We start from the raw sequence: 13,946 nt of genomic DNA on the forward strand, positions 1-13,946 counted from the left end.
TTAAATCTGAAAAAGATGAAGGGCTCGCAGGGCTGATGGGCAGACCGCAGATGGCAAACCTCGCGATAAAAATCGGACCAAGGGTCCCCACCGAAACATAAAGTTCTTAAAGTTGCCCAGGAAGATGTCCGCCATTCTCTTCATGCTCATCAACCTCCACAGCTTCGCGTGCCACAAAGACAGAGCCGGGGCCGTTGGTTTCTTCCAGGCCGCAGCCAATGTAAGCTTAGCTGCTCCCAGCAGAGCCGCAAAATTTGTTTATCCGCCTTCGTTTGGTGCTCCAATAGCGGGTCCCGCAGACCCAAGATGACAAAGGCCAAGGAATCCGGGATCGGGTATCCCAATATTTCTTTGATATGTGACACGATCTCGGTCCAGAAGGGCCGTATAACCGGACAATCCCACCAAATGTGGCTAAAATCTCCTACCAGGCCACAGCCTCTCCAACAGCGGTCCGAAGACGCCGGGAAGATGCGATGCAGTTTTGAGGGGTACAGGTACCAGTCGAACATAGTTTTAAAGTGGGCGTCCCGTAAATTCACTGAGTGATTATGAGTCCTAATGTCACGCCAGAGACCTTTCCATTCTCCTTCCGTTATGTCCCTACCCAGAAGGCCCTCCCAATGGTCCATGTAACGTGGACGGGGAGAGATCGCCATACGAAGCAAGAGTTTATATAGGAAGGAAATCGTTCCCTTCATCGTGGCAGTTCGTAAGAGAAAGGCCTCGAAGAGTGAGGGCGGTCTAGTTGCCGCTTCTCGCAGTCCCGTCGAGGTAGCCCAGTGGATCAGTTGGGCATACCTAAAATGCTCCGTAGAAGGAAGGCCATAGTCACGCATGCAATTAGAAAATGAGAGTGGCTCTGTGCCGTGAAACAGGTGCGTAAGGGCTCTACAACCTCCCTCTCTCCAGAGTCGAAACGGTCCCTCTTGCAGCGCCGGCGGAAAGGCCGGATTAAAATGCAGAGGAGTAAAGGGAGAGGGGAACGTCGTCCAGCGCTCATCCCCCGTCACTGTGTCCCACACCTTCAGGACAGTGCCCGTGGGCGTGCTGATGTAGGCGTTTCTGGGCCTGTCAACTCTGGGTTTCCAGGCCAGATCCCAGATCGACCTTCCCGCCACACTCCTGTCCATGTGCAGCCAGTGTTTCTCAGACTCTTGCTGTGGCCATTCCACCAGCGCCCGCAACTGTGCAGCTTTATAGTACAAATGCATATCAGGGAGAACAACCCCCCCCTCCTACCGCGGGCGCCGCAGAGTTGCATAGGAAAGGCGTGCCCGGCCTCCCTGCCAGATGAATTTCAGCAATAGAGTCTTAAGGCGCCGGAAGAAGTCCATCTCTATAGGAATGGGGAGCGCCTGGAAGAGGTATAAAAACCTGGGGAGGAGAACCATCTTAATGGCATGGATCCTACCCAGCCAGGAGATGTATTTCGGCTTCCAGCGGTCCAGTTCCCCACGTACCCCCGATAGCATAGGAGGGAAATTTGCTGCGAATAGGGACCCAATGGAAGGTGTCAAACGCACACCCAAATACAGCAGGGAGGCAGGTGCCCACGCCAATGGCGTAAGCGGGCGGAGTCGCTCCAACTCGGCTGGCGGGAGCGTCAAATTCAAGATATACGATTTGTCGAAATTAACTTTGAATCCGGCCACTTCCTCATAGTCAGAGAGCAATGATTGAATGTGCGGCAGAGATTGAGCCGGGTCCCCCACCGATAGCAACACATCGTCCGCGAAAAGGGAGATTTTATGCTGTTCCCCCGTAAAGGGGATTCCCTTTATTTGCTCCCTCTCACGCACCGCAAGGGCCAGTGGTTCAATGCTTAAAGCAAAAAGGAGGGGTGATAGAGGGCAGCCCTGCCTAGTTCCCCGGGAGTGAGCGAAGCTGGAGGAGCGGTGACCATTAATTACCACCCTGGAGTTGGGAGTGCTGTAGTTCGCACGAATCATGGTGATAACTTGGCGTGAGAAGCCAAAGGCCTCCAGAGTGCGGAATAGGAATCCCCAATCCACTCGGTCAAAGGCCTTTTCTGCATCCAACCCCACCAGTACTGCTGGGATACGGAACCGAGAGGCTTTCTCTATGAGATGTATAACTCTTCTCAGATTGTCATGCGTCTGGCGGCCCTTTATAAATCCCGATTGGTCCGGGTGTATTATTGCCGGCATCATGTCCTGAAGCCTGCGCGCTATGATGGTGGGATATACTTTAGCATCAACATTGAGAAGAGCTATCGGGTGGTATGACGAGCACTGAGATAGATCTTTACCCGGCTTGGGAATCACCGTGATCACAGCTTCCGCCACGGAGGCCGAGGTTCGTCCCGTGGCTGCCATTTAGTTGAAGAGGGGCACCAATATGTCACAAAGTTCCGATGCAAATGATTTATAGAACAACGCTGTGTATCCATCGGGTCCCGGTGCCTGGTGGAGCTTCAGATCCCTGATAGCATCCAACACCTCTGATCTGGAGATGGGGGCAGCAAGATGTTCATTCCACTCCTTCGACACCCGCGGGATGGGGAGGTCAGCCAAAAAAGATCCTGAGCCACTTGATCTAGGGAGTCACCCCTATATAGTGCCTCATAAAAACGGCCAAAGATATTGGCCTTGTCCACATCTCTGTGGTGTAACGACCCAGTGGGGTCCAGGATGCCTCCAATATAATCTCTCTCCCTCTTGTCCCGTAGTTGACGAGCCAAGTGCTTGCCTCTTTTATTCCCCTGGGAGTAGGAAATACGCCGAAGCCGAAGGAGGGTGAACTGTGCGCGGTTATTATAATGGGCCTTCAATTTACCCTGTACAGCAGTCAGTGGTCTAAGGGTCAATCTAGACGGATTGGTTTTGTGGGCTTGTTCTAAAACAGCCAGCTCCGCTTAGGTAGCTATTCTTAACTAGACATCTACATACCTTGAATGTGTATATACTGTTAGGGTAAATATATGTGGAGTTAATTGTAAATCTATATTTATATACTTAATTTCATCTTTTTGTTTGGTAGTCAATATTCTGGCCACAATATTTTGGTATCACAATATTGAAAAATCAATATTTCAGGAGTTTACCTTATTGCTTGCATAAACTTTGGTGTTAAAATATATTCATGCTCATAATGACTTCTACTCAAAAGTAAAACCAGCAAATGTGACCTACATGCACGAAGTATGATTGGCTACTATTTGCGCACATTTTGCTAAAGTACTTTAGTTTCGAAACGTGCCTGAGATTGTTTCTTTTTGTGATTTGCACAGTGCATTTAAATCAGAGACTGCGTTTCTTTAAGAGCACCTACGTCACATTTTGACAAATGGGTACTAATGGGGTTCCCATTGTGCACCTTTGTTCAGAGTGTATCTCCCTGCAAGGTCAGTGCGTATTGCCTGCACATACTAATGAAGACAGCTTAAACTGTGCATGTGGGTCTCATATTAAAGACAGTACAGCACAATGTCTGTTTGTGGAAGAACAGGTTATATTTGTTGTGGAGAAGTGTGGCTCAGGGGTTAGAGGCGGCAGACCTGGAGCTTGAGTTCGGCCCGGGACCAGGGTTCAATTCCCCGCCTCGGCGGGTCTTGGGCTCAAAAATTCCACGGACTCGTTAATTCTCGCTCCGGTGCCTCCTCGACTCACGGGTTCACACTCTGCGACTCTGGGCAATAGCTTGCTTAATCTCCACAACGGCCCCTCGCGGCGGGAAGCCTGGCTTTCACCTTGTGGATACCCTGCCAGGGTTATCTCACAGGGGAATACCAGGACGGGTTCCCTAAGCAAGCGCTGAGATGCCCCAGGGTAAGTCGTGCGCTATATAAGTTTCATTCATTTCATTTCATTTCATTTCATATAAGTCACTCACTAGCTTTCAACGGGTTGCTATCGTAAAAAGTGCGCCAAAGGTCTTTGGTTTTGTATTTGAAGAATCTAGAGATGTGCACGGTTTGTAGTTGGTGGAAGGGTGGCTTCAGGTTTCTTGCTTTGAGTGAATAAGACTTATTTTATAACAAGCTTTATTGATATTTTCAAACTGACCTTAGTCCAGGTAATTGGCAGAGGTAACCGAAGCAGTGCTAGTAAGTACAGCCCATTAAAAAAATGCTAATAATTTGCGGTGGCAGGAAAGAGTTTTTTTACAGTTTAGAAATGTTTAGTGCGTATGGGTAATAATGTGTTTTAGGGTTCCAGGATGGATCGTGTATGGGTTTAGGAATTGTTTGGATTCAGGTGTGGCTACTGCATCGAGGTAGCAAGGAGTTTTTAGGGTTCAGAAATGGGTACTGTGTAGAAGTAGTAATGAATGTTAGGGCTCAGGGATGAGTAGGGCATAGTAGTAGTTTGGAGTTATAATGTAACAGCTTGTGTTCCTTTGCTCATTTCCAGGTTCTAGATCATATAAATACCAGGTGTAAACTCCATACAACTAAAGTGGAAATATTAAAACACTCCCACCATTAAGCCCATATCTCACCTTGTAGCATTCTCTGGTCCATTATACATTGGTTCCTTGAGCAGTGTACACCAGTCCATGCCCTGGAGCCAGTTGTCAAACGCTGGTGCCTGTTTGATTCTCCACCGTCCTGCAATATTTCTCTTAGCAATCAAGAAGCTCATGTTTGTTGACAATTTTGTCCCCTTACTCAGCTTAAGATCATTGGCTAGGCCATTTATCCCCACTTTGTCAGTGAGATAGTAAGGCTTTTAACATAAGAGTGGGCGTTTATTACAAAAAACAAAGTACGATGTCTGATGCATATTGCTCAGAATTTGGATGTCTTGGCCAGCAAATGCCAGTGCAGTTTCAGAAGGATAAGTGTGATGTGGTGCCGATGCTTGCTGTCTAAGTTCCAGCTGAAATCTGCTTTCTATATAAGTGGTATGGTTTGAGAGCACTTGTCTTGCTTTCCTAGATAGCGGCTGTTAATTGACTTAATCTTAAATGACATAATGATTTAGATGAATGTATCTTATCTCAGGGTTATTAGAATCCAGATTGGTAAACTGAAGATTGAATAGACACAATTGACCAGATGGAGCTAGTAGTCCAGAAGGAAGACTGGTGTGCTTGACAGAGGTGGAACATAAGCTTAGATTTAGGTCCCAAATGTTGGGAGGCCTGAGATCATCACCCTTGTAGCAAACAAGATATCAAATTTGTCAGGGTCGAGTCAGAGCTAGGTTTTGTGCAACCATCTGTTGCCTTCTTCTTAGCCAGTTAAATTGATGGTATACCGTGGTCAATAGTGGTGAATGCTGTAGACCAGCAAAAACATGTAATATTCAGGTGCACCCTAGTCTAGTGTTATTTTAAATGGGTCTACGAGGGAGATTAGAACATAATTTATTCCTGTGTGCTATGGACTGGAATTTGCTTAGCATGTGGATTGATAAAACAAAATCACGGATTCTTCAGTTCACCATACATCCATTCGAGGACCTCTGCTGGAATTGAAAGGTTGGGTGTTGGACATTAGATGATGTTGGGTTAAGGGTCCTGGAGCGAGAGTTAAGAAGCTTGATTAGTATTAAAAGTTTGATAGCCTTGTGTATCTTTTGTAATCTGTGATGTATTTCTTTCTAATTAGAGTGGGATAGAGAAAAGTGTTGACTACAGTGGAAAGTCAATAAAGTCAATTTGAATATCTCCTTCAATACTGAGATACTGCACGGAATAGGAAGTTTTACAGACCGAGAGTGCAGCATGCAACTGAAGGGGGAAACACACGGTTGAGAAAGTGACACTGGGGTCTCGCGGAGAGGCATACGGACAAGAGAGAGCATTGCTGAGCGTGGAGTGGTTAAGAGAAGCACACTAGGGAACGAGCTAGAAAGAACATGCACTCCCGTGGAGTCCTTAAGACAAAAGGGAGCAGGGGACGATACAAGTAAATTGGAAATGGTTCAGAGGAGGGACAAACAGAAGATTATAAGAACCAGGCAAAAGAGAGTGACAGCAAGTCAATCTTCTATGGTCTTGGTAAGGCCACATTATGTATTTCAATGTGCTGTCTGATAGGATCATCCTAAAAATGAATACTGTGTTTTTGACAGTTTAATTAACTTTTTGTTATGTGGTCTTGCCTGCAGTTCTCTTAGCAATTACTGGTCAAACTCCCTGTTCTTTTACAGTTATATTAGGAAGGCCTGATCTTCCTAGTAAAAATGGGTGCAGTCCTTGCCATCATTCAGTGGATGATGCATCCCATCCAAATGCGGAGTCCCCCCATTCAGTTCAATAGTTGGCAAGTATTCAACAGATTCTGTTGCCCTGGAATTGAGGCACGGTTGTGGAGGAGGCCAGGGTCCTGGGTACACTTTCCCAAGCAACCGATTTGTCATTTATCTGTTACATTTCAAAGAAGTTGTTGCAGCTCCTATGTGTAAAGTATGTTATTCTAACAGGCTCTGGGTACTGGCATATACATAAGAAGGATATTTCTTTACTAATCTTCACAGTACTTATTTATCACTTTGTGAGACCCCTGCTGAGGTATTGCAAGATTCATTGGTTACCTTCAATATCTATTCAGATGTATTACTGTTGCTTGAACTACAACAGACACATACAATTGGAACCCAATTCACAAAGATTTGCTGTGACTTAATCTTCTAGCATTCCTGCTTTACTCCTGAATTCCTAGAGTAATGCAGCAGCACTCCTAGCTGAGATTCAGGAGAAAATCAGAAGTACTTCAAAAGTAAGCCACACATACTCATAACTTAAACTTTATTTTCAAGCTCTGCAACGTAGTATTTGTTAAAAAGGTAATACACCTTTGAAAAATATTTCTCAAAGCAATAGGGGCCCCTAATAGACACTGTAGTTATCAGATTTTGTTATTACATATTCATTTATCAAATGAGGCGGGGCCTTCTGGATTGCCCGCAGCTAAAATATAGTTGAACAGACTTTATCAGCATCCTATGGGCATTTCACTTGGACAATCTAATTTATATCCCCACATTCTAAACCTTAGTGACATAAATGGTCTTAACTTTGTTGTAAGTGACTGTCCTAGTTTACTATCACCCTAGAAAAAGAACTCATAGTTACTGTATCTTTTATCAAATTGTTTGATAAAGCTGCGGGCACCTGTGGCTCCCGAAGCTCATCATGCACTACGGATGGACCGGGTAAGACATTTGTGGCACTATTTGTCCTTAGCTTTAACGTTGTTCTGTGTGTTTTTTTGGTGTAAACGGCATGCATGGCAGTATGGTCTTCGCTCAGTCTTTTGTGGTATATGCCCCCTATCATCATTTGTGTCCAGAATGTGCCACTCTTCTCACCATCATATATCTTCAAGTTACAGGACAGTAAAGAACTCAACCTACAAAACGTACAAGCACAGGAAAACCACAGAACACAAATATACATGGAATTTAATTACATCACAATAAGGTTCCGTGGACAATGTTGTAACTATCACTCTCACAAGTGATTCTACTCGATTTTGTTTCAAATAATGTCCTCTTTTCTGATTTCTACTTTCAACTGTGTCTTATGGTTATCATGGCATTCGTTTTTACAAGTAGCTCCTAATGGATCAGCCTGTTAACAGTATTAGTTAGTCCAGAGCTCACCATGATAAGGCGTTTGACTGAGAGAAGCATAGGGGATTGTGAAGGAGAATGGAATGGGCGGAAGAAAGTTGAGCCAGGATGAATCTCTTCAGAAGATTTAATATAAACGAAAAAAAGCTGAGGAAGGCTTTTACAGTCACCCAGCATCTCATGTTTTGGAGTAAGGTATCCCATGCTGAGCAATAAAATGGAAAGTTTACTCACTAGTAATCCTAGTTCTCCAATATGGTATAATAATAATAATAATAATAATAATAATATGGGTAGTGGTTTGTTTTATGGATAAAGGCATACATTTAATTAAAGACATCTCTGATTCCAAGTTATTCCACAAAGGCAGCATTTTCCCCCTAGATTCTTCCATTTGATGCTTGATTGTGCAACACCTTTGGAGCTGGGCTGATCTCAGGATACATCCTGAGATACAGTACACTGCACTGGGAGTCTTACCCCCAGGTCTTGGAGGATGTTTAAAGACATTCTTGCCGAGACCATGCTTTCAGTGGCTGTCACTGTTAGAGATGGCACCTGACATCTTAAATTGGGAGTCCAGTCAGATGGCATTTAACCTGCATCATGTCTGCCAGTGGCTCCATAGCAATACAGAGAAGAGAGCACGTGGTACATCAGCCACTTTATTATTTATTACCATCCTCGTCTACATTATATATAAAAAAACATCAACATGTAGAAGTTATAGTACTAGAGCTAACTATAGCTTACGCCCCCACAATGAACTGCTTATTACCTTGTATATTACTTCACTCATGGCAGGGTCAGTGACATCACTGATGACATCTCAAATAACATCACTGATGACATTATCCACCAAACTACTCTCACACCTACTCATACCCCTTTCAACCTCTCAGACATGCATTCAGACACCCACACAACCACTCACATACCCATTGACAGATCCATACAACTACTGATATACATATATATTCATTGAAAAAACAAAGGTTACATGGATGTTATAGTTAGGAAATAGGATTTTTAAAAACTTAGAAAATCACTGAAAAAAACAAAGGTTAAAAGGATGTTATAGTTAGGTAATAGATTTAAACAAACCTTCAAATTCACTGGAAAGAAAAAGTTATATGGATGTTATAGTTAGGCTCAGATTTCACTTGTACAACACCAGTGAAATTCAGCAGTTATAGGTACCTGAGCTCAGTGGCGTCACTAGGGGGGTGCGGGGGGTGCGGACCGCACCGGGTGACACCCTGACATGGGGGTGACACCATCCATCTGGTTAGGCTGTGTATGTAACACAGCTCTGTCTGCGGCCGGCAGGAGCTTAATGATGTGAATGAAAGCAATTCACTTTCAAACCATCACGTGAAAAACACCACAAGCAAGCACAAAAAAAAATCATCGCAGTGCAGAGATCGAGGTGCTAAACTGATTGGGCATATATAAGTCAAAGAAAAACACTGCTCGGGTATAAGAACAGTTTTCTGGGAAGGGAAGAGGTTACTTGAAATGAGAGGGTTCGGTATTGCTAGTCACTGAATTCAGGCAGGCAATGGACTGAAATTGCCCAGAAAGCTCCCAACATTGAAATTCCCACAGACAAAAACAGATGACAAATTCCAAGTAATACCGTAGTTAAAAGAAATCCCTTTCTGTAATATCAGCTGTGTTTCGCAGTGCCCCGGGGTGCAGGCGGAGGGGGAGGGATAAGGCAGGCAGAGAGGGAGATGGTGCAGGCAGAGGGTGAGATGGTGCAGGCGAAGGGGAGATGGTGCAGGCGGAGGGGAGATGGTGCAGGCGGAGGTGAGATGGTGCAGGTGGAGGGGAGATGGTGCAGGCAGAGGGGAGATGGTGCTGGAGGAGGGGAGATGGTGCTGGCGGAGGGGAGATGGTGCTGGCGGAGGGGAGATGGTGCTGGTGGAGGGAGAGATGGTGCAGGGGGAGGGATGGTGCAGGCAGAGAGGGGGATGGTGCAGGCAGAGGGAGAGATGGTGCAGGCCGAGGGAGAGATGGTGCAGGCCGAGGGGAGATGGTGCTGGCGGAGGGAGATATGGTGCTGGCGGAGGGAGATATGGTGCAGGCGGAGGAGAGATGGTGCAGGCAGAGGGAGAGATGGTGCAGGCAGAGAGGAGATGGTGCAGGCAGAGGGAGAGATGGTGCAGGCGGAGGGGAGATGGTGTGGACACAGGGAGAGATGGTGCAGCCAGAGGGGAGATGGTGCAGGCAGAGAGGAGATGGTGCAGGCAGAGAGGAGATGGTGCAGGCTGAGAGTGAGATGGTGCAGGCAGGGGGTAAAATGGTGCAGGCGGAGGGGAGATTGTGCGGACAGAGGGAGAGATGGTGCAGACAGAGGGGATATGGTGCAGGCAGAGGGTGAGGTGGTCCATCCTGTAAGTTGTGAGGGGGTGACACCATGAGTTACCCGCACCGGGTGACACCAACCCTAGTGACGCCACTGCCTGAGCTATCTATAACATGTGCCCATTCAATGCACTGCTTATGACCTGACATATTACATCACAACATCCGGTGTGTAAGAATTTTGTAAGTTTATTAATGTTAAACATTTATACTAAGGTACCACAAAAGTAAAATTAGTATACTAGGAGTACTACTAATGAGTGATACTACTTCTAACATTATGTGAGTGGCTGTGTGATTGTGAGTATGCAAGTGTGAGTGTGTGTCCGAGTTACTGTTTGGGTGTGTGAGTGGCTTTGTGGGTGAGTGAGTGGCTGCATTGGTGAGTGAATGGATTTGTCAGTGGCTCTATGGGTGAGTTAGGGACTTTGTGAGTGGTTGTATGGGAGGATGAGTGAATGTGTGAGTGAATGTCTGAGCGACTGGGTGTGCAAATGTCTGTATGGTGAGTGAGTGGCTGTTTGAGTGGGTGTTTAGCTAAGTGAGTTGGTGTGTGAGTGGCTTTCTTGGAGAGTGGGTATATGTGAATTGCTGTATGGGTGAGCGAGCGGATGTGGGGGTGCTTGTATAGATGTGTGAATGGATATGTAAGTGGTTGTGTGAGTGAATATGTGAGTGCTTGTATAGGTGAGAAAGTGGCTGTGCTGAAAGACTGTACCAGTGAATGGGTGTGTGAGTGGCTGTATGGTTGTGTGAGTAGTTGAATGAGTGAGTGATTGTTAGAATGGCTCTACGGATTAGTGAGTGGTTGTGTGAGTACTTGTATTGGTCTATGAATGAGTATATGAGTGGGTGCATGAGAGGTTGTGTTGTGTAGTTCTGAGCATGATGTCATCAGTGATGACATTTTAGATATCTTCAGTGATGTCACTGACTGTGTCATGAGTGATGTAATATGTGAGGTCATAAGCACTACATTGCTAGGGTGTAAGTTAGACTTTGCTCAGGTAACTATAACTGCTGAATTTCACTGGTTTTGTACGCGTGAATGAAATCTGAGCCTAACTATAATGTCCCTTTAACCTTTGTTTTTTTCAGTGAATTTCTAATGATTTTTAAATTCTATATCTGATAGAAACTTTTAGCTGCAGATTCCTTACCTTTGAATTTCCCAGGCGTCAGACTGAATCCCAAATCTTTTGCTGAGCAATACCCCTTGCGCGCGACTTCGGCTCCGTGTGACGTCGTCAGCGCTGTTAGCGTTGGTTAGGACATCTCGGTGCCTATATAGGTGCCAACCAGGCATAAAGATGTCAGTTCTTTTCTTTCTGCGCCCGTTAAACACCAATCCAGGAAGAGCTACCCCTCTGCTGCTTTTTGGCAGGCTTTTTCTTGACTTTTTTTGAAATTTTGGATTATTCCGACTTTGTGTGCGAGGGATATCTTTGGGGAAGACAGGTTTCAAACCATAAGGGACTTGTCCCCGCATGATGTCAGTCACCGATCCCCACCGCATATGTCTTTTATGTCTCGAGCACAACCACAATAGGAATTTGTGTTCTGACTGTCTGGCGATGGCTACGAAGACCTTGAGGGAGCGGGCGATGAAGTTACATCGAGAAGGTCACTGTCTCAATCGAAGAAGAAGAGGTCAAAGGACTGCTCACAGAGCCAGCCATTCACAGCACTGCTGTTGGCGCGTGGGTATGCAAAGCTCCAGATAGGCTTTGCAAATGATCTGCATTCCTATATATCAATTTTGGTTTTGAAAATAATTCTAAAACCACTGAGCGGATTTACACCAAATAACAAAAAGCATGTATCCCTGGACCAAGAGCTACCTGGTGTAATTCCGTCCAGCAGTTCGAGCTGTAGTCATGTTTAAAATCCCTATGGAAATTAAAAGGGAATGCACACACTTTTTTTGACGCCCCCCCCATTTTTCTTAGCTCCTCCCAACCCCCCTCTTTAACAAATCACTCCAAAACTTTCATGCACAATAAGACCCACCACCGGCATGCATTTTTTTGGGAAACGTTTGAGTGATATATAAATATATGGATAGATATTCACTGAAAAAAACAAAGTAAGAAGTAACGTTATAGTTAGGTGTTATAAAAAGATGTGTTTTAGTTTAAAAATACCTTAGAAAGTCACAGAAAATACCCAAAGGTTAAAGTAACGTTATAGTTAGGTCAATGACGCCATTAATGTTTGTAACTAAAAAAAAACAGAAATTTACCAGCTGTAGTTAGCAGCACTAACTAAAACATGGGCCTCCACTATTCTGTGCTTATGGCCTCACATATGACATCACTCATGACATCTCAAATTACATCATTGATGACATCACTGCTGAGATCATCCAAGCTTTGTTTTCCCACATATTGTTCTAAATATTACTATGGCATTAAAGGCCTTACAGTAAGTACAAAGTAGCTCAGGAGAATATCAGACAGTATTATTGCCATCACAAATACAGCCCCCCTAGGTGTAGAAAGCATGCATTATGCGAAACATTGACACTATACCATACAGTTTACAGCTAGCATAGTTCACATTAACAATAAACCACAGTTTTTATCACATCTAATATAGTGTCAATTGAAACTTTTGTTTTTTCAGTAAATTTCTAGGCTTTATTCTTTACAACCGGCCTGCGGCCAGGCCTTTCAGTTAGCCCCCCCTCCATACAGCCAACGACCACGCTGAGCACGGCCGGCCATGCGCAGTGGGACGTTGGGCATAGGACCTGGCCCTGAGACCCCATCCCCCAGGCCCGTGTATGTTTTTTAAGGGGAGGGGCCCCTCTCCCAGAGCCATTATCAACTCCAGGGACCCCATCCGCCCAGGGCCACTTATTTAAATAAAGGGGATGGCCATGATGCCATCCTCTTGAGCCTTGTTATGACCTGGGGACCCCACCCCCCCCAGGGACACTCTTTTAAATATAGAGAAGGGGGCACATGTGGCCCCCTCCCCAGGCCAATTTCGGTCCTGGGGACCTTATTCATTGGAACCCGATGTTTTTTTTGTGTGGGGGGGGAGGGGCACATGGACGACCTTACCTGGTTGATTTCGGTTCTGAAGACCCCATCACCCTGGCCCCAGCATTAATTTGAGACGAAGGGGCGGTGCGCGTGGCCAACCTCCCTGAGCTGATTTATGCCCTGGGGATGCCATCCTCCAGGACCCAATGTTTTTTGGGGAGGAGGGGGACCTGAGTGGCCCCCTCCCCAAGCCTATTTCAGCTCTGGAGAGCCCTTCCCCAGGACCCTGCATAATCTGTAGTGGGAGAGGGTGCGCCGTTCCCCTCCATGGCCAATTTCGGCATGATGACCCCGTTCCCTATAGCCTTCAAATTAAAGGTGGGGCCTTGGTGCCCTCCCAGAGTACCCAATATTGTCTTGTTGGGGGCTGTGGTGGGAACCGTAAGGCCCCGCGGCCCCAGCCATTTCCCCATATACAGCAGGAATCCGCATTGCTGATTTGGGAGTTTTGAAAATGCTTCCGCTAAGCGAGCGCAAACACAGGTTTCCATGCATGCGCAGCTACGGGAAAGAAAATCGATATGTCCTGTGGGTGGGCTCCACGAGACCAGGGTCCCCTGGCCTTTAGAGGCTCAGAAGAGGGTGCCATGCTGCCCCATTCCCTTAAAGTAATCGGCCTCCAGGGTGGGCACCCTGGGGCCGTTTGTGACACAGTGAGGGCTGTGCTGCCCTCCTCCCCTTTTTGTCACATTTTGGCCCTAGGGGTTGGCTCCCCAGGGCCTTTAGGGGCTTGGGGAGGGGAGCCGCGGAACCCCCTCACTAGCTTTAATGATTTTGTAATGGACTCCGGGGGCCACCGATGGCTTAGGTAGGGGAGCTACGCGTCCCACCTCCCCATACTTAATGTGTTTGCCCCATGTGTGAGCTCCCTGAAGAAGAGGGCCACACCTCCCCATAAACAATGTGTTTTGCCCGAGCTGGGCTTCCTGGGGCCTCTTGAGGCGCAGGAAGGGGAGCACACTGCCCATTCCTCATTATG

General features: G+C 46.2%; 1 protein-coding gene across 14 annotated transcripts in view; it reads left to right on the forward strand.

The window, feature by feature from the left end:
- Positions 1 to 13,946, forward strand: part of DCX (doublecortin) — a 414,555-nt gene that overhangs the window by 330,431 nt on the left and 70,178 nt on the right. For 6 of the 14 annotated variants that reach the window (XM_086918429.1, XM_086918424.1, XM_086918422.1 and 3 more), the window contains one exon: positions 7,077 to 7,127. The exons of the other annotated variants lie outside the window; for them this stretch is intronic. In XM_086918429.1, the coding sequence (XP_086774555.1) occupies positions 7,077 to 7,127 (51 nt within the window). The remainder of the gene's footprint in view (positions 1 to 7,076; positions 7,128 to 13,946) is intronic. 14 annotated transcript variants of the gene reach the window in all.

This window comes from Lissotriton vulgaris, chromosome 4_1 (assembly GCF_964263255.1).
Source record: "Lissotriton vulgaris chromosome 4_1, aLisVul1.2, whole genome shotgun sequence".
NCBI lineage: Eukaryota > Metazoa > Chordata > Amphibia > Caudata > Salamandridae > Lissotriton > Lissotriton vulgaris.